Here is a 19,232-nt window from a genome sequence, read left to right on the forward strand (position 1 = left end):
CAGCAAAATACTTCTTCAAGATCAGCAAAGTTTCCTCTTCAGTATAAGATTGTTAACATCACTTCTCCTTTGGTTTATCTCCTAGCATAATCAAATCTTTAGGATCTGAAACCTTGTCTTGTGTGCTGACACCTTCCATGTATATTGGTTTTTTGACCAAGGCAGAATGACTTTACTCAACAGGTCTTATCTGAATAGGACGCTAATTTAAATCGTGGTCATCAGCATTCCCTTCAAATGTCTCCATGATATCAGAATTGCGAGGAAGAATTGTCAATTGGTTAGGCATTTGAGATTGTTTGACCTTGTTAAAGTTAAACATGGCTTTTAAAATAATTGAAAAATATATTGGTATGAAAATTAATTTTTAACACTCTTTTATATTATTTCCAAATCTTTGCCATAGCACAATAAATTTAATATAGTAACTCAAAATTAAAATAAGTAAGTAATATTAAAATCTTCAAAAGATATCAAATGCTTTAATAGTGAGTACACAAAATTAGTAACTATACTGACCTATGAAAACAAATTTGTAATTGCGGCAAAAATACTTTCTGAAAAAGCTATAGGTAACAATAGAGCATGACTTTGAGCTTATTTTAGTAAAAACCAAGATAAAATAAACTATAATGCAGTAAAAATCACCTGCTTAGAAAATATAGTACAAATATGAGATATACTATATATACTTTTTGTGTAAGAGATAGTAAAAATTAACAATATAATTTAGTTATATTCCAAAGCATGATCAAACCAATATAATAATACTTGAGTAAGATTCACAGTATAAAATTAAGAGAAAGATAACAGTTAAATGCTTAGATAAAAAAGAGCAAATATAAGCAGTGTGATATAACCATGAGTACAATTGCATTGAGAGATAAGAAGAATATAGCTGTAATGTATTACAAATAACATTCTGAAAAATTATGCTGCCCAGTGATCATCAAATACTGTTCACGGCAGAAAATCAAGCCAAAATAAGCCAAATATTTGGATAGAGAATGACAGAGATTAACAGTGCTGTGTAACTTTAGTGATAGTATGATACTCAATTGGCTACAAAAAGGTGTAATATGCTACATACAGCATGTAATAAGATGAAATTGGACTAAGCAAGCATTGAATAATATCTACAGCTTACAATTGGCTAAAAATAACTCAAATACTAGGGTTAATAATGACAGAGATTAACAATGAAATGTAAATTTAAGCATAATCTGATATGAAATCAGTCACAACTAGTCATGTTACAATACATTTACTATATTTGTAAGCAGAACAAATGTATATAAGCATCAAATAATACTCTTAGCACAGATTTAGAAAAATATTTATTTAATAATTGTCAGTAGATAATAAACACACCAAATAAAAATAAAGGAAGTCATATTTTATTGCAAAATTAATATAAAAAGTAGTCTGTGTTTTGTTAAAAAGTATTAATTTGCTTTATAAACATTCACATTCCATCCCATATACACCAACACCAAAAAAATAAACATGATCTTTGCTGCCACTACTATGGACATTGTTGATGATTATGAAGAAAGAACAACAGATACAATGGCCAATGCTGTACTTCACGAGTGGGAAGTAACCTATCCCAACTCTGACAATGGAATCCAGACTCTAGTGACAAAGATGGATTTTGAGCAGACAACTACCAATGAGAAGACTTGTATACAGGGTTCTGATGCAGACACTTTGGAGGAAGAAAATGAAAAAACCAAGAAAAAACCTTACAAGCCCAGAGGCACTTATTGCAAGTATATGCCAGAACAGATGCAAGGACGTTTTGAGTTAGTTATTGAGAATGGTATGCTAAAATAAGTAATATAAAGACAATGCATAAATATTAATTGTTATTTTTATTTTCAAAAGGATGGACTGCTAAGATGGCCACCAAAAAATGGGCATTAATGTTTGTACTGACCAAAACTATATTGCCCAGTATAGAAAAGATAAAGAACAACGTCTTCCTGGAAGTACAAGAAAAAGAACTGTTGGTGCTTCTCCCAAGCTTTTACAATAACATTCATCCTTTCTGATTGCGTGCTTTGAGAACAATGTTGCTGAAACTATTCAGAAAGCACGCACTGCCCTGCTAGAAAAATTTAAAGATCTGATGATCACTCTGTCTGGCCTTCAAAAGCATTTGGTGAATAAGTGTTGTCTAACACTGAAGAAACTTGAGAAACTTCCTGCAGCTCACAATTCAGAATAGGTAATTCAGTTAAGAAAGGACAAGGTAACTGAATGGCTTTTCAATCTGGATTTTGACTATGTCAGAGACTGCGTCTTTATTGATGAGACAGGTTTCAACATGCATATCAAATGCAACTTTAGAAGATCCACCCATGGAAAGCCAGCAAAAACAACAGTATCAATGCAACAAGGTGTTAACATTACTATTCTTGAAGCTATTTCCCAAATTGGTGTAATCAGTGTCACCCTGTGCAAACCACAGGCAGTTGTTAGCTCTAAGAAGCTCAAGTTGGATAAGAAAGTGGAGAAGATCAATGGCCATGTTGGAATCTAATTAGAGCACTTTCTTCATTTCATTGAAAATGTTATGGACGTATTGGATCACTGCAATCAACAAGGCAAGTACTTGGTAATGGATAATACACCAATACACACTCCAAAGATCATACAACAGCTGATAGAGAAAAGAAGATACAAATGCATGTTTTTACCACCTTACTCTCCATTCCTTAATCCAATTGAAGAGTTTTGGTCAAAAGTGAAGGCTGGTATCAAAAGGGAGACACTTTCTGCTAACAATCAATTGATATCAAGAATTGTGAAATCAGTAAACAGTGTGACAGTTGAAGATTGTAATGGGTGGATTAGACATGCAGTATCTTTCTTCGATTCTTGCTTAGAGGGAGAAACCAACCTTTACTTTTATTTTATTTTATTTATTATGTTCTATCATTTATTCATTTATGTAATATTCTTATTTTTTATGCGCTTCTTATTTCTATATTACAGACCCATATCAGTACTGAATAAAATTTTAAGATTCCGCCAAATCAAGGCATCACCATTACACTACTTTTTATTTATTTTTTCAAAACTTTTCCTCATTCGAATCTCATCATGTCTCACCAAAACAAAAAGGAATCTCTTCCCAAACGAAAGCAGCTTTCAGATTATCAAAGAGGACTGATAGTTGGTGGTGCTATAGTAAATGGCACTGCTGCTGAAATTTCTGAGAAGAATGATATATCTCTAGCAACGGTGTATTCCACAATCAATAGATGGAGAGATACTGGAACCGCATTTTCTGATAAGCGAAAAGAAACTTTGAAGATAATAGATGAGCGAGATGAGTGTCACTTGATTAATGAGATAAAGACAAATCGTGAGACAACACTTGGGGGTCTTACCACCTTCATGTCTGACACCCTAGGGATCCCATCTCCAAGTCTACTATTCATCGAACTATTTGTAGATCTGGATTATCTTCTTGTAAAGTTGTATACAAGCCACTGCTATCAAAAGCACACAAGAAGAAGCAGTTGGAATTTGCTAATTATGCCAGAGAGACCAATCAGAGATGGGATTGCATCATCTGGAGTGATGAGTCAAGGTTTATGCTTTTCAGCAGAGATGACAATACTAGAGTATGGCGGTATTCTCAAGAAAAATACAGAGAAGAGTTCATTAGACCAAGACTGCAGTGTGGTAGAGGCTCCATTATGGTTTGGGGCTGTGTATGGGCAGGAGGAGTTGGCCCATTAAAAACCATAAAGAACACGCTTGACTAGTATGCATATATGGACTTAATGAAAAGGAAGCTTCTTCCATTTATGGAATCTCTTAGTGAGAACAATGATGGGGAGTTTATCTACCAAGAAGATAATGCTTCTTGTCATAAGTCTAAGGTTGCAGAAGAGTGAAAGAAGCGTCAGAACTTCCCAGTGATGGTATGACTGCCAAATAGTCCAGATCTCAGCCCCATAGAGAATTTATGGACATATATTACCAGAAAAGTGAAGGCCGGAGTCCTCTCTCCAAAAAATCTTAATGAGCTGGAGAGGGCTATTCATATAGAATGAAAGAATATTCTGGCTGATGTTTGCAAGACACATTGCATGTCAATGCCTAATCGCTTACATGAGATGAAGAAGACTCATGGAGGGTCAACACATTATTAATTTTTTTAATAAATTTACTTTTTATTTTTTTAAGAGCCATATCTTAGTATATATATGTTTTCAAACATGGGGTGTTAAGTGAATATAGACAAACTAGTGTAAGAATGTTAAAGAAGTTGATGCCTTGATTTGGCGGAATCTTAAAATTTTATTCAGTACAGATATGGGTCTGTATGTCTAACATTTATATTTTTATATGCTTTTTTTGAATTTTTTTATGCACCTCTCATATCTTTAGCATCTTTATTCTTTATATTTTTTATATTTTCTTATGCATTTTCTTAAATATTTTTCTATGCAAAAAATAAAAAAAGAATATGCAATTTAGATTTCTTTTATCACAATTTACATTTATATTTTGTGCAAACAAGCTTTGCAAATTGAGGCTAAAATAAAAATTAAAAGTACAAATTAAAAACGTAAATTAAAAGAAAATATGCAAATTTGGTAAGATAGAATACAAATTAGTTTTCTGTGTGGCAGCAAACTGATTCTAAAAAAAAGCAAACTCTTTTTTATAAACCGCCAATTTTTTTAAAAAACTGTAAACTTATTTTTATAAGCTGCAATCAAATAGAAAAAATCTAGTACTTGACCTTGATTCCGAAATCAGAACAAGTGTCCATATGCTTGATGATTCATTTGTTATGAAACACTCAAACCAAATTGAAACCTATATTATTGCCAAAGCCTGCAGAAAATTCAATAATAGGAGCAAGGGCTCTATTGCTGCTCCTATGGACTTTGCCAAGCTCTTGGCTGCAAGCAATAAAAACAACACCAAAGTAAAGAGTATAGACATCAATGATGTCCAAGTTGAGTCTGTTAAGAAAAATCAACAAAATCATTGACTATGTCTCTGGTAAGAAATAAACAAGTAAAAGAAAATATTAGTATTAAATATAATTGTATCTAAATAAAAAACTTAAATGTATCAGATAATGACTATAAATATTTGCATGTCTGTAACCTGAACAGAGTGTACAATAGTTCAGTAGAACATGTCACTGATCATGAACATATTGTTCTCACATACATGTTCAATAGTTGTGTACAGGCTGTCAGTCTTGAATTGTTTTCCATGTTTTTTGAGAACAACATCTCTCATAAAGTCTATAACAAATGCGTAAAAACTGTTAATAAGTACATGATAGAACTTGGATTCAGTAAGTTTATAATTAGTATACTCTTTTTATAGCACGTGCACTTACTACTATTTTAGCTAATGTAGATTCAATTCTGCCATACTACAAGGTAGACACCTTGTTGAAGGATGAGTACCCAGTGAAATCTGTTGCATACAATATGTGCATAAATGGATGCTGCTGGCTCTCAAAAATAGAAGAAGAAGACTTCATCAACGAAGATGAAACATGTTCTCATTTTGGTGAGGGCAGGTACAAAGTGGAGAGAGTGAGTGTAAAATCTGCACAAACTTTTCAGATGGTGTCTCTCTTAGAGCAACTGAGATTCAAGCATGCTCACCATGAGGAATGGGCCAAAATGACCTATGAGGATTTCTGAAGGTTTATGGGGCTTTAAAGTTCCGAATTAAAACTCCGCCCTTTGCTTACACTAGAAAAACATACGGGAATTACCATGTACAAAGTTAAATTATAATAATAGAAAATCTGGGGTATTTTTTCATCTCAGCTTTTTTTGTGTGTTCAAGATAAAAACACTGTTTTCCGGTTTTCTATTGGCTTGGATACAACAGGCAAAAATATTATTTATTATTATTATTATAAAGACATAACATTTCATTATAAAGACATAGTAAATTTAGTAAACGTTGTACTTGTTTCCTTTTTCTCTTAACACTTCAAAGTAAAAATAAATAAACATTATGTCCACAATTCCTGAACTCTACAACAAAAAGTGCCATTGTGCTGGATGTAGTCAGAACAATCTTGGCTATAGTTTTGTTGCCAGAAGAACTACTCAACGTCATAACAAAAGGGCAAGACTAAATGCCATAAGATGTGAAAGGGGTACAATATTTGAATTTATTTAATTGTATTGTAATCCATGAAATAACGTGTTGTAATAGACATGTCTACCCAAAGAAATATAATGGAGGTCGATGATGAACGTAAGGTTTATTTAATTCAGATACCGTTAGATATTAACCAAGTGTTATATTCTAAATGTAGCTATCTTAACCCATCAACCCGGAGCCCTGGAAGAATCGTACACTCAGACAAACTCACCTGTTTGGGAAGGAGCTTCAATGTCTGACACTGAAGACGTTTCCGTTACTAATGACGCGATCAGCAATGGTGACAATGATGACAGTGGAAGCAACAGCAATGAAATCAGTGAAGACAAAAGCGAAGACGATGTTATTGAGCTCAACGACAATGAATTGAATAGTGAAGGTCAGTTAGTGTTAAAAAATTTTTAAAAAAAAAGTGTTAATTTTTTTTTATAATAAACCCTTTTGCCACTCCCGATATGCCCCAGAACCCAGTGCACAGATTCATTGCTACTTTTGTGGTGATGTTTGCTTCCCGCTATGTGGTTGACAAGGGCGCCGTTGTCTTGATCGAGTTCATCAACAAGCTTTTGACAATTTACGAGCAGGATTTCCAACTGCCCTTGAGCCTTCCTGGTCTTCAGCGCATGACAGGTTTCTCAGCCATGACCAAAGGCATAAAGAAATTTTTTGTGTGTCAGGATTGTCACAAGATGTACGAAGAAAGTGCATCTGTCCCGTCTCATTGCGATTTCGTAAAGCTTGGTGCACGCTCGTCTTGCAACTGCCAATTGACAAAAACATCAGCATCGGGTGCTTTGGTGGCCAAGCGTTCATACTTGTACCAGTCCGCCGTTAATACTTTACGAATGTTTTTTCTTCGTCCAGGATTTGAGGGTAAAATTAGACATTGGAATCACGAGCTGAAGATGGTGGATACGATGTGTGACATATACGACGGTGCCATGTGGAAGGAGCTCAAAGACAAAGATGGCGTGCAATTCACAAAGGATTCGCGTTCATTAATGTTGACTCTCAACATTGACTGGTTTCAACCTTTCGATAACGTCACGCACTCGACTGGTGCCATATACCTGGTAGTAAACAATCTGCCTTGCAATGAAAAATACAAGCCAGAGAACACACTTCTTGTAGGATTGATGCCTGGCCCAAAGGAACCCAAATCCGAAGAGATAAACCATTATCTCTGGCCTATGGTAGATGATCTGATAAGATTGTATGAGGGACTGGCAATCCCAACTTTCGAGTGTCCTAGTGGTGTCCGCGTCCGTGCCGCATTGATGATGGTGGCCTGTGACATCCCGGCAGCAAGAAAGACAAGTGGTTTCACCTCGCACAACAGTACATGTGCATGTTACAAGTGCAACAGACATTTCCCTCGCTTGGAAAACGGTGTCAATGTTGACTTTTGTGGGTTTGACTTCTCTCGGTGGGTGCTTCGTGACGGTGTAAAGAACACGTTGCATGCTGAGGAGTGGGAAAGTGCTAGTACCCCCTCAGAAAGGCATCGGCTGGAGGTCAAAAATGGTGTTCGATGGTCGCAGTTGCATCGCCTTGGATACCTTGATCTAGTACGTGGAACGATCATTGATCCCATGCATAATTTATTCCTGGGAACGCCTAAAAGATTGATGGATCGTTGGATCAAAGACGAAGACATTCAAGATGGCGATTTTGCGGCAATGCAGAAGACTGCAGAAACGATGATTGTGCCTGGTGGATACACCTCTTTGAACTCGAAAATAGGAAAGCAGTTTTCGTATATGAAGGCAGACAAGTGGAAGTCATGGGTGCTTGTATACTCGCCAGTTCTGTTGAAAGATGTTCTTGCAAAAGACAGATTCGAAAACTGGATTAACTTTGTTGATGCATGCCGCCTGTTGATCAAGCCAACGATCACGTTCGATGAAGTCAACACTGCCCATCAGTTTCTTCAAACTTTTTGCACCAGATGTGACGAGCTGTACAACGCCGAAATCCTCACCTGTAATATGCACCTACACCTCCATCTTCGAGATACAATTCGTGATTTTGGACCAGTGTATAGTTATTGGCTATTCGGGTTCGAGCGGTTTAACGGGTTGTTAAAAAATTTGAAGACAAACAGGAAGATCGGGTTTGAAGAAACATTTATGAAGAAATTTATTGAAGATGTGCACAAAGACGATCTTGTCAACAGTTTCCTTCAGAGTACCCGCCAGACATCTGCATTTCCTCTCCTTACCAAACTCACTTCTTCCTTTACACCCGCCACCATTCCATCTATCCGTCAATGTACCTTCCACTTACAGTCATTTGTCGAGGCTTCTGAAGATCCAAATGTACTTGTAAAAGGCAACGAACCTCTCCCTCCTTCCGCATTCCCTCTATCATTAAAATCCACCACCACAATGAGTGACATTCACTATGTTCATCTCTTACAATACTACAAAGTTGCATACAACAATGAACAATTAGTTCACTTTCAACAAGCGTCGGAATCACCATACTTTGTCGACAATACAATCACCCTGTTGAAATACATCAACATCCTTGGGCAGGTCTACAAGGGTAAAGGTGAATCTGGAAGTCGTGGCTCTCTTGTACAAGCAAAGTTCATTGGAAGTACTGGTGAGCATATCATTGCATACACGGGTCAAATACAGTACATTTTCACCCATTCTTTCACTCCTCCACCCACCTCTTCATCCCTTACTCCCTTGCTCCGCACCCATTGCCGCCCAACACAACTTCTTCACAATTCTCAACATACTTTTGCATTTATCAAATGGTCCACACCCAAAAATGATAAATCGCGAGAGTACGAACATGTTGAAACCTGCTTTCCAACATTTTCTCCTGACGATTTCCAATGTGTATTGCCAGTGCATAGAATTATGTTAGAAGTAGCAACTGCTGAGCACACAACACGCAGAAAAGTAAAAAAGATGCTGGTCATTCCTTTGCCAAAAAAACAATACATTTAAAAAATAATAAAATTATAACTCCCTTTTTTAAAGGTACACAGAAAAGAATAATCATAGTGTTTGTATTTGTTGGTACGTTTATCATTGTCAGATGGAGGATGTGGAGGATGTAGAGGATAAGAAAACAAAATTTATTGAAACTTATCTCTAAAAGCCCAGTGAGGGAGAAGGGACGTCAATCTAGGCGGGACTGCTAAAACAGCATCTCTACCAAAGGACCTCTTCAACATCTGACGCGAATTGAAGTCCATGCGATTACACATAAAATCATCAACAACTGCAAGAAAGTGATTGTACTAAATACAAATAAGTGATTAATCAAAGTTCTGTTTCATTTAAATCCATAAAAAAACAAAAAAAAGCTATATACAATAATGTAAACAAAAGAAATTACCTCATCGCTTCTCCAACTTGGACGCACTGTACGAATTGCACGGTTGCTCGAGACTCCAGGCATATCGTCTTCAGATTCGCCCTCAGACATTGCTTCTTTCTGTAAGAGTCCGTCGCAGCTCTTACCCACCTTCATATCAATTTCAGCCTTGAATGTATGGTAGGTCAGCTCACGATGGTCAAAATGCTAGTTTATAAATGTATTAATATGAATACATTTAATTTGCAATCAAAATATACTTCTAACATACATCGGTCTCTCGACCTGCTTTTCTTGACTGAGAATTTGTCTTTTTGCGCGCTTCATAGGATTCCTTGACTCGGCATCTCGTTCCACAAAAGTTTGTGTAGATACAATTGCTAATATCGGCCTGTCGAACACTAGTCCCAACAACCTTTGGAGCCAGGTATGCATGAAGGTCATGCATCAGCTGTCTGTTGGGTGGAAGTCTGTAATCAACATTAACATCCCAACTGCGCTTGCTGTCGTTAGCTGCAACTAGTTCCGGCTTATTTGATTTGAAGTTGTGTTTCTTCAACTCTCCTCGGATAAGAGCCTATACTTAGTGTGAGATATTATGTTGATGAGCTACTGTACATCTCAACACTTACTAAAACTCTAGTGCGATCCTGTTTACTAAGTTTACCAGCGTTTGCACCAGTAAGAACCACTGGACCAACAGAAGGAGCGACAGAAGGAGCAACAGAAGGAGCAACAGAAGGAGCAGCAGAAGAGATACCAAAAAAAGCCTCAGAAGGTGTTGTATACCAATCCAGAGTAGAACCAACGGAAGAAGCTGCGAAAGGGACAGAAGCAGAAGCAGGTATAGTGATAGGAGCAATAACTGCAAGAAGTTCTCCAGAGGCATCGGCAACGCTATCAAGTATTTCCAATGAATCTTTGTTCCCCTTGATGACAATGCTAATGTTTGAATCCATGGTCTTGAGACTTTCCTCCATAGCGGTGAGCCTTCTTAAAAGCTCAGTATATTCCGGGGATGGAGCTGGGGCAATTGACTGACGATTGTTAACCATGGTCTGAAAGCTATCTAATAAAATGTTATACATGAGTTGATTGTTAATTATATTTGTTTTATATATCTATTCATTGTATATATAGAGTGTTATTAACATACAAAAGAAGTTAGGTGTTAAGCGAAAGAATAAAGTGTAGTTAATGGAAAGATGGTAAAAGTAAAAGCAAGAACCCATTTATTATATTACACTTGTTGCTGTAAATACTCAGGATTTCTTTAATACACGTATCTCTATTAATACTTCCTGGAATTAACGGGGTGCAAATCGGCTTTGAACATGCTTTTTTCAACTCAATCCTATATGATTTCTGTCTTTCGGCCTTTTGGCCCTTTGGTCTTTTGTTCTTTTTGTTTTTTTTTTCATTTACAAGTTTTCTCTCTTTTCTCTCTTTCCAACATTTATTATATTCACAGATTTTCTTGGTAAGATATCTTATTCTTTAATATTATATATATATATAACTAAAATGATAATAATTGTTTTCTATTACTACAGACACTCGCGTTTTGTTACCTTCTGATGCATCCCCTTCACAATGTCCATCCGGATTAGCTAAGGTTAGTAAATATACTTTATGCTGTCATCCTATAAAATTATCCTGACTTTTTCCTTTCTTTTGTATAGGCCATATTGCCGAAATTACTCTCTACTATTAAACACGGTTATGAACACGGTAATATTTTATTTTATTTCAATCTATCTCTTTTTAATAAGCACATGGCTTAACATAATTTCTATTATAGATGAACCTCCCTCTCATGAGCACATCGCGAATCAAGAACTTTCATTTCACATGAGTGTCATCGACATGGTAATTTTTTTTGTACATATAACAATATTATTTATTTTGTATATTAATGTATATCATTTACTGAAGACAATATCAGCGCCTCCTATGTACTCTCTTGGTCTGCAAATAAATCATTTTGCTTCAGGTAGGTAAATGAAATATTCTACCACACAGTTCACAAAAAATAATTTTTTTTCAGCTTTTTTATAGCCAAATAAAGTATATTGAGTACTATGGTTCGCATTCATGACGCCTTTTCTTTTTGTCTCTGGTAAGCTATTATATTTCAAGCATAATTACATATATATATTCTTAATATCCACGATTTCTTGTTCAAACAGCTAACACTTTTCTAATTTCATAGAACAACCATTTACAAGCAAGCAACACACAGCTGGGCTTTTCTCTGGGAGATATTGTTTGGAGAATACTTGTTTTATCAGAACATTGGCCATTTCACATTGTATGAAGGATAGAACACTAGCCAGAACGTTCCTGAATATTAAATATAACCACTGTACTATAAACCTAAGAATATTCTTTTCTTTCTAATAAAAACAAAATAAACCAATAATTATTATAAATAAATTAAAGATCGGAGAAGTGTATGGAAGCAAACAGTATAAGAAGAAGTCTCTAAGATTGGATAAAATAAATTCAAATACAACAAAACCCTGTAAAAACTGGCATATCCATAAATTAAACAATGTAAAAACTGGCATATCTGTATAATCGATCTTTCATTTATTGTTCTTTTAATCGGAAAGCGGTAGGATATATTACAACAAAACGTAATTCTGAGTTGCCGTTTTAGTGCATGTGGTAAAAACCCATATACAGAAAATGCAAACACATCCTACTATCCTGCTGTTCTGACCTTTTCCTATGTTCGAAAGTTGGTCTTACCACCTATAAGTAAGCCAGCTTCATACACTTATAAAAACTATCTGATCGCATTATAAAACCTGGTCTTTTCACATAATTAATTACAGTTTTACACATAAGAAAACCGCACCTCTTTTCCAGTGTTACAGTGTCATAAAGCAATCTGAAGATGACCAGTTTATTTCCCACAAAAGACATATAAATGTTTAGTGAAATATAACATATTTAAATCATTATTATTAATTATTTTAAAGTTTATTTTCTCTATCAATTTGTCATGTCTTGTAACGTGCATATACTTAAAATAATGCCGTAAATGTAAGCTATATAGATTCAGTTTGAGCGTCACATAACGTCACAAATTGATAGAGAAAATATAATTATAAAATTTACAGTATCTATTTTAAGTGTTATAATCTTATAAATAATATAGTTTGTGTGTCTTAATCACGTGCCACGTCACAGAAAGGTTTTTTTGGCAGCTTTTATTTTGTTTAAATATTATGTTCATTTGTTTTTTTTGCTTTCTTTTCTTTTATTTCTACTTTATTTATTTTCAAATGAATTATCAATCTTCTTTATCAGTTCGTCCATTATCTATTCCTCCTTTGAGCTATGTTATGGCATCAACATATACATTTGAAGTTGCAAAACAGTAAGTAAAAAAGGTATTTTTAATTATTATATATTAATATTTAATATATATAAAGATATTTGATTGCACAGAGTGCTTTATATCCAAGAAATCATATTGTTTTTACTTGTTCTGGTGGCAGTTCTATGGACTATATATTTGAAAAAGACAGAGACTACAGTTACAGATGCAGTGAAGTAAACAGCATGGGAGCAACATATTGTAAAAGAGAAAGAAAATCTGAAAGATTGGATTCTTTCTTTGCACAAAGTCATCTTTCCTATGATGTTGTTATGCAAGAAATATATTACTGGTTAAACCGGATTCCTAGAATGACAATGGGAGTTATGCTTGATGTTTCTCCAGAAACTATAAGACATCTCATTGCTAGTATTCACCAATTGATTCAAATGGATTTAACAAACAATGATATGAGAATTGGTAAGTTTATAAGAGTTAATTATATATAGATATATTAAATATTTTTATAGGAGGTATTGATGTCAATAGTCAATTCATTATTGTTGAAATTGATGAAAGTAAATTTGGAAAGAGGAAACATCACCAAAGACATCGAGTAGAAGGTGTTTGGGTTCTGGGGAGTACTGAGAAAACAGCAGAACGAAAAACATTTTTGGTGACAGTTCCTCAGAGAGATGCTGCAACTCTCCTACAAGTGATAAAGAAGTATGTAAAGCCCAATAAAATTATTCACACAGATTGCTAGGCTGTATATGGGGGATTGTCATCAGTGGTTGATATGAACTATACTCATAGAACAGTCAATCACAATGTTGAGTATGTTATATCTGATGGTATTCATACCAATACTATAGAAGATAAAATACTATAAAAGAAAAAATTATTTTATTAACTTTTATTACATAGGTCTGTGGAATGGAATAAAAATGAACTGCAAGGCCAGATTGTGAACAAAACAAATAGTGCCATGGATGTTAATGGAATTCATAAAAAAAATATGAGAACAGATTGTGGCAAGCAATGCTAAAAATGTTAGCTGAGATTTCTTTTGGAAGCATTGTTGACAACCCAATATATACAAATTATGAATATTTAGAAGATGATGAAGATGAAAAATATATTGATTCTACAATGTTTTAATAAAAAAATATAAGAAATATGGATTTAAATTAATTTGTTTTAATAATATTAAAATGATAATATAAAAACAAAACATAAATACATTTTAATTCAAATATATCAAAAGAATAATATCATTCAACATCTAATAATAGATATAAGATAAGATTTATATCTTAAAAAAATCAAATAAAAAATGGAGAGAGTGCAAAATGCATCCAGCTAGAATCGAACTATAGTCTCCACATCAGTGAACCGTAACTGTAACAAGTGACCACGAGTATATGTAATCAAAAAACATTTATTATATTAAATCCATTGCGCCTAATTTAAAAGCATATTTGTTACCTTTCTTACATAAAGTTTGAAACTGCATTATCTTCACAACAAAAAACAGTACCAAAATGTGATGACTATTGATTAATATCTATGAAATTCAGGCTGTCCAAATCCGGTTTTGCATTATTATAGAACAAATATTTGCAGAGTAATTTAAAAAACAAAATATTAAAACACAGATATATAGAACACAAAAAATTATTGGTTTTTAGCTTAAGAACATTAATCTGATTTTAAAAACTCATAGAGATATTATGAAAGTCTATATTTTCTTGTAGATAATAAAATATTAACCAAAATTGTGACTGCCAATCCTTTTCTTTGTTTTTGAATTGTTCATTTGAAACAGATATTCTATATCCATTAAATTACGTGTTTTATTAAAATACACACTCTCACTAAATATGTCAATCAACAACACTTAATCTAACGAAACCATTTACATTTTGGCAACAATCTCCCAAGCCTTGGAATGCTCTTCTGTTCCAAGAGTGATGACACTTAGATTAGAAAATATTATTAGAGTAAAGACATCTGAGTGGAAAGAATGTTTAACAGAGATTGGGGAAGCTTGTGCAGTCAAGTGGGTCATTTGCAATACCAATAAGCAACCCACTAACATTACTACTGAAGAAGCCAAAGCAACTGGTATTAAGTTATGTTTTTCTCAGGAGTATTCCTGTCATCGTTGGGGAACCTATGAATCTAAGGCAGCTTCGTGTGTGGTTCAAAAGCAAACAAAGAAAAACAAGTGTCCTGCTCTTCTTTGTGTGAATGGATTCTTTAAGACACCCGAGTTTTACGAATTTGTTGTTACAAAAGATTATGCAGAGCATACTCCTGGTGATATGCGTAGTGACATTTGCACCCTTCCTCTTGCAAAGAAATATCTTTACAAGTTGGCTCAGCAATTAGAACAGCCGTCAAAATCTGCTAGTCAAATTAGAATTGATATGTTGAGAGCTGTAGATCAATATGGTAGAAAGTCTGAAAGAAAAGTTAACTATTATGATATCTGGAATTTGATGAACAAAGTAAGCTTTAAAAATAATATATCTTATAGCATTTACTTTAATATATTTCTGTAATAGATCAATAAAAAGCTATATTATTTTGACAGGGACCAAATGACTTCTTTCTTAATCTGGATGAACAACAAACTTCCTACCTTAAACTTCAACATCTTTAAGGCAATCACTTCATATTCTCCAGATCCATCAGCCTTTGCATATGGTTTTATGTCACCCGTTCAGCAAGAAAAAATGAAAACCACAACTTCTTTCTGTTTGGATGCTACTCATGCAATCTCTAGCAACGTGAATGAGATTCTTTATACCCTTTTGGTGCGTGATAAAGATATTGTTAGAGGATGGCCTGTTGCCTTTATGGTAACCAATGATCGAAGTGTAAGCCCCATTATACAGTGGCTGCAGTTCTTGAAGAGATCTTTTTTGCTTGTTGACCCAAAGCAATTTACTATTTATTGTTGTGCAGCAGAAGTTCACGCCATTCAGACAACTTTTTCTGCAACATCCATTCAATTTTACATCTTTCATGTAATCCAAGCATGGAACCAAAAGTTATCTGACAGTGTGAAGATTCCTGGATCCTTACCATCTGAGGCACGAATTTTATGTGGTGTGATGATGAAGTCTCTGCAAGAGATTATTTATGAAGAAGACATAGACGTGTTTCATCATAAAATTATATAGTTGAAAGAAGACTTTGACGACCAAGAAAGCTTCTTGGATTACTTTGAGAAAAACTGGTGCACAGAAGCAAAGTTTAATATCTGAAGTAGAGCATATCATAAATGATAATTCTCTCATATGCTCACAAATAACTATATCGAGTTCTGGTACAATCAATTAAAAACGGTTTTCATGAAAAGATCTAGAAACAAAAGATTTGATAAGCTTGTTTTTGTTTTAGTACATGATGCTAAGTATTATCTTACCTAAGAATATAGACGTGTCATATCAAATAATGGTGCAATGAGATTTTTTACTAGACAGCAAAAAATATGTGAAACAGAAGCTAAAAAAGTCAATGATGACAGAGAAATGTTGATTGTTGCTTCTGGTACTGCAGAAGATATAAATTGGCAAGTTTGGTCATTTGTAAATGAAAATACAAAATATTTTATTCAGATTGCAGAGCCAAACTTGATTATTTCCTGCAGCAGCTTCCATTATCAGCAAAGATATAAACCTTGTAAGCATATGTATTTGCTTAAAATATATACAAACCGATCTCTCTACTTCTCTCTATCTTCTGTCACAAGTACAAACGTAATACAGCCAGTCTCTACCTCTGAAACAGCTACAATCACACCAACTATCAGTCGTACATCTGCTTTTATACAGCAATGTATTGACATCAATCAAACACTTCGGTATACAAACCAAGATCTATTGACTATGCAACAGTATATGACTGAAGATGATGGTCAGACTTTGTTTGATGCATATCAACGCTCTCTACAAGTCTTTCAGTCTATAAAAAACAAATATGAAGTTCATCTTCGCAGATCTCATACACAAGAATAAAATTATAACTATCTAGCTTTTTTCTCAAAGAAACGTTTTGTAAATTGAAACAACTTTCAAAACAACTTAGTAAATTATAGCATTTTTTATTTTCTGGTAGTTGTATTTTTTGTCTTATTTTCTGATACATAAGCCTCAATTTTGGCTAATACTTTACCATCTATCAGAAAATATAGACATTTGATATTATCTATATCGTTAGTTTAAATCTGGCTTTTAAAACCCTGTAAACCTTTATTCAACCTTCTAGGAATCCAGTTTAACCAGTAATATATTTCTTGCATAACAATATCATAGGAAAGATGGCTTTGTGCAAAGAAAGAATCCAATCTTTCAGATTTTCTTTCTCTTTTACAACATGTTGCTCCCATGCTGTTTACTTCACTGCATCTGTAACTGTAGTCTCTGTCTTTTTCAAATATATAGTCCATAGAACTGCCACCAGAACAAGTAAAAACAATATGATTTCTTGGATATAAAGCACTCTGTGCAATCAAATATCTTTATACATATTAAATATTAATATATAAAAATTAAAAATATTTTTTTTAATTAGTATTTTGCAACTTCAGATGTATATGTTGATGCCATAACATAGCTCAAAAAAGGAATAGATAATGGACAAACTGATAAAGAAGATTGATAATTCATTTGAAAATAAATAAAGTAGAAATAAAAGAAAAGAAAGCAAAAAAAAACAAATGAACATAATATTTAAACAAAATAAAAGCTGCCAAAAAAACTTTTTTGTGACATGGCACGTGACTAAGACACACAAACTATATTATATATAAGATTATAACACTTAAAATAGATACTATAAATTTTATAATTGTATTTTCTCTATCAATTTGTAACCTTATGTGACGCTCAAACTGAATCTATATAGCTTACATTCACGGCATTGTTTTAAGTATATGCACGTTACAAGACATGACAAATTGATAGAGAAAATAAACTTTAAAATAATTAATAATAATGATTTAAATATGTTATATTTCACTAAACATTTATATGTCTTTTGTGGGAAATAAACTGGTCATCTTCAGATTGCTTTATGACACTGTAAGCAAAGGGCGGAGTTTGAATTCGGACTTTAAAGCCCCATATACCTTCAGAAATCCGAAAAACATTTAATTTTAAACTATCAAAAAGCCGTTCCAACAATAATTAAATATATTTCTTCTAATGAAAGTTTAAATTCTTACTAAGTAATAATTTTTTAATTTTTTTTGCTATATAAACAAAATTTAGTAATATAATATAAAAGTATCAAAATATGTAAAGAGCAAGTACAGAATTAACAAAAATTAATTTTCATATTTTTTTACTAATTTTTTTATAAAAATCAAAATATTATTATTTAGATCAATCAAAAAATATATGAACAAATCAACTTATTAATATTTATTATAATTTTATGTATTTATACATTATATATACATATATAAAGATTATAAAATAGTTCTGAATATATATAAAATTAAAGATTAAATATGATTAGAGTATGTAACTTATATTTGACAAGATGATTGGATATGACTTGGATATTGACAAGTGTGAATATATATAATGTAATAGATCCAATGCTATTAACTAATATCAGAGATAGATAAGATGTTATAAGCTAATATTAGTGATAAATCAAATGTTATTGGCTAATATTGATTATATATTATTTTTTATTAACTTATATAAGTAGTAAATTGAATGCAATAAATATATATATATAATACAGATTGACTGTTATTGATTTACATATATATCAGATCAGATATCATTTATTTATATATATACTAGATTGGTAGTGTTCAGCTAATATATATGAGATTGGCTGTAATCCACTTATATATATATCAGATTGGCTGTGATCCACTTATATATATATATCAGACTGGATATCATATGTTTATATATAGTGCAGATCACCTGTCATCAGCTTATATATATAACTAATTGGTGGACAACAGCTTATATATATATTAGATTGATAGTGAACAACTTATATATCTACCAGATTGACTATCATCAGCTTATATATATATCAGATTGGCTGTGATCTACTTATATATTGTTGTGGTAGTTTAAGTTTTGAAGAAGTTGTAAAAAGAAGAATTCAAGATTTGAGATGAGGAACAAAGATTTGTGAGAACTTGTGTTGGGTTTGTTTATTGACAAAGATTTGGTATCAAAATTTGACGACATTTCTACACTGAACCACTACTCTATTTATATTATTTTGGATTGGGAAAATTATATGACTGGGGTCAGGTAATCGATTCTATCTGAGCCTTAATCAGAGCAATGTGATTTTGGGATAATTAATGTATGATTAATTATATAAATGGGTATAGTCCCAATGAAGTATTAAC

General features: G+C 33.2%; 9 protein-coding genes across 9 annotated transcripts; 8 read left to right on the forward strand and 1 right to left on the reverse strand.

Annotated features, from left to right (window-relative positions):
* Nucleotides 1–1,506: 1,506 nt before the first annotated feature.
* Nucleotides 1,507–2,545, forward strand: PHYBLDRAFT_148299 (hypothetical protein; the record flags this gene model as incomplete). The annotated part of the gene is made up of 4 exons (XM_018432067.1): nucleotides 1,507–1,822; nucleotides 1,888–1,991; nucleotides 2,069–2,164; nucleotides 2,231–2,545. The coding sequence occupies 4 exons, from the start codon at nucleotides 1,507–1,509 to the stop codon at nucleotides 2,543–2,545; spliced, it is 831 nt and encodes a 276-aa protein (XP_018289122.1).
* Nucleotides 2,546–3,108: 563 nt separating this feature from the next.
* On the forward strand, nucleotides 3,109–3,911 carry PHYBLDRAFT_72489 (Homeodomain-like DNA binding domain-containing transcription factor; the record flags this gene model as incomplete). The annotated part of the gene is made up of 2 exons (XM_018442662.1): nucleotides 3,109–3,725; nucleotides 3,806–3,911. The coding sequence occupies 2 exons, from the start codon at nucleotides 3,109–3,111 to the stop codon at nucleotides 3,909–3,911; spliced, it is 723 nt and encodes a 240-aa protein (XP_018289123.1).
* Nucleotides 3,912–4,795: 884 nt separating this feature from the next.
* On the forward strand, nucleotides 4,796–5,693 carry PHYBLDRAFT_148301 (hypothetical protein; the record flags this gene model as incomplete). Its single annotated transcript, XM_018432068.1, has 3 exons — nucleotides 4,796–4,989; nucleotides 5,148–5,335; nucleotides 5,392–5,693. 3 exons carry the CDS (start codon nucleotides 4,796–4,798, stop codon nucleotides 5,691–5,693), a joined length of 684 nt encoding a protein of 227 aa, XP_018289124.1.
* Nucleotides 5,694–6,015: 322 nt separating this feature from the next.
* On the forward strand, nucleotides 6,016–9,131 carry PHYBLDRAFT_171142 (hypothetical protein; the record flags this gene model as incomplete). Its single annotated transcript, XM_018436524.1, has 5 exons — nucleotides 6,016–6,160; nucleotides 6,220–6,261; nucleotides 6,323–6,547; nucleotides 6,640–6,998; nucleotides 7,710–9,131. 5 exons carry the CDS (start codon nucleotides 6,016–6,018, stop codon nucleotides 9,129–9,131), a joined length of 2,193 nt encoding a protein of 730 aa, XP_018289125.1.
* A 131-nt stretch (nucleotides 9,132–9,262) lies between these two features.
* PHYBLDRAFT_171143 (hypothetical protein) lies at nucleotides 9,263–10,592 on the reverse strand (the record flags this gene model as incomplete). The annotated part of the gene is made up of 4 exons (XM_018436525.1): nucleotides 9,263–9,427; nucleotides 9,526–9,711; nucleotides 9,776–10,081; nucleotides 10,137–10,592. The coding sequence occupies 4 exons, from the start codon at nucleotides 10,590–10,592 to the stop codon at nucleotides 9,263–9,265; spliced, it is 1,113 nt and encodes a 370-aa protein (XP_018289126.1).
* Nucleotides 10,593–10,709: 117 nt separating this feature from the next.
* PHYBLDRAFT_73890 (hypothetical protein) lies at nucleotides 10,710–11,828 on the forward strand (the record flags this gene model as incomplete). Its single annotated transcript, XM_018442940.1, has 7 exons — nucleotides 10,710–10,758; nucleotides 10,976–10,984; nucleotides 11,058–11,119; nucleotides 11,187–11,235; nucleotides 11,306–11,373; nucleotides 11,440–11,501; nucleotides 11,717–11,828. The coding sequence occupies 7 exons, from the start codon at nucleotides 10,710–10,712 to the stop codon at nucleotides 11,826–11,828; spliced, it is 411 nt and encodes a 136-aa protein (XP_018289127.1).
* A 969-nt stretch (nucleotides 11,829–12,797) lies between these two features.
* Nucleotides 12,798–13,803, forward strand: PHYBLDRAFT_148305 (hypothetical protein; the record flags this gene model as incomplete). The annotated part of the gene is made up of 5 exons (XM_018432069.1): nucleotides 12,798–12,892; nucleotides 13,014–13,312; nucleotides 13,363–13,547; nucleotides 13,599–13,686; nucleotides 13,760–13,803. The coding sequence occupies 5 exons, from the start codon at nucleotides 12,798–12,800 to the stop codon at nucleotides 13,801–13,803; spliced, it is 711 nt and encodes a 236-aa protein (XP_018289128.1).
* A 1,002-nt stretch (nucleotides 13,804–14,805) lies between these two features.
* Nucleotides 14,806–16,023, forward strand: PHYBLDRAFT_74152 (hypothetical protein; the record flags this gene model as incomplete). Its single annotated transcript, XM_018442991.1, has 2 exons — nucleotides 14,806–15,345; nucleotides 15,403–16,023. 2 exons carry the CDS (start codon nucleotides 14,806–14,808, stop codon nucleotides 16,021–16,023), a joined length of 1,161 nt encoding a protein of 386 aa, XP_018289129.1.
* A 282-nt stretch (nucleotides 16,024–16,305) lies between these two features.
* PHYBLDRAFT_74153 (hypothetical protein) lies at nucleotides 16,306–16,860 on the forward strand (the record flags this gene model as incomplete). Its single annotated transcript, XM_018442992.1, has 2 exons — nucleotides 16,306–16,525; nucleotides 16,616–16,860. The coding sequence occupies 2 exons, from the start codon at nucleotides 16,306–16,308 to the stop codon at nucleotides 16,858–16,860; spliced, it is 465 nt and encodes a 154-aa protein (XP_018289130.1).
* Between the last annotated feature and the right edge of the window lie 2,372 nt (nucleotides 16,861–19,232).

The sequence above is a fragment of the Phycomyces blakesleeanus genome (assembly GCF_001638985.1).
Source record: "Phycomyces blakesleeanus NRRL 1555(-) unplaced genomic scaffold PHYBLscaffold_17, whole genome shotgun sequence".
Lineage (NCBI taxonomy): Eukaryota > Fungi > Mucoromycota > Mucoromycetes > Mucorales > Phycomycetaceae > Phycomyces > Phycomyces blakesleeanus.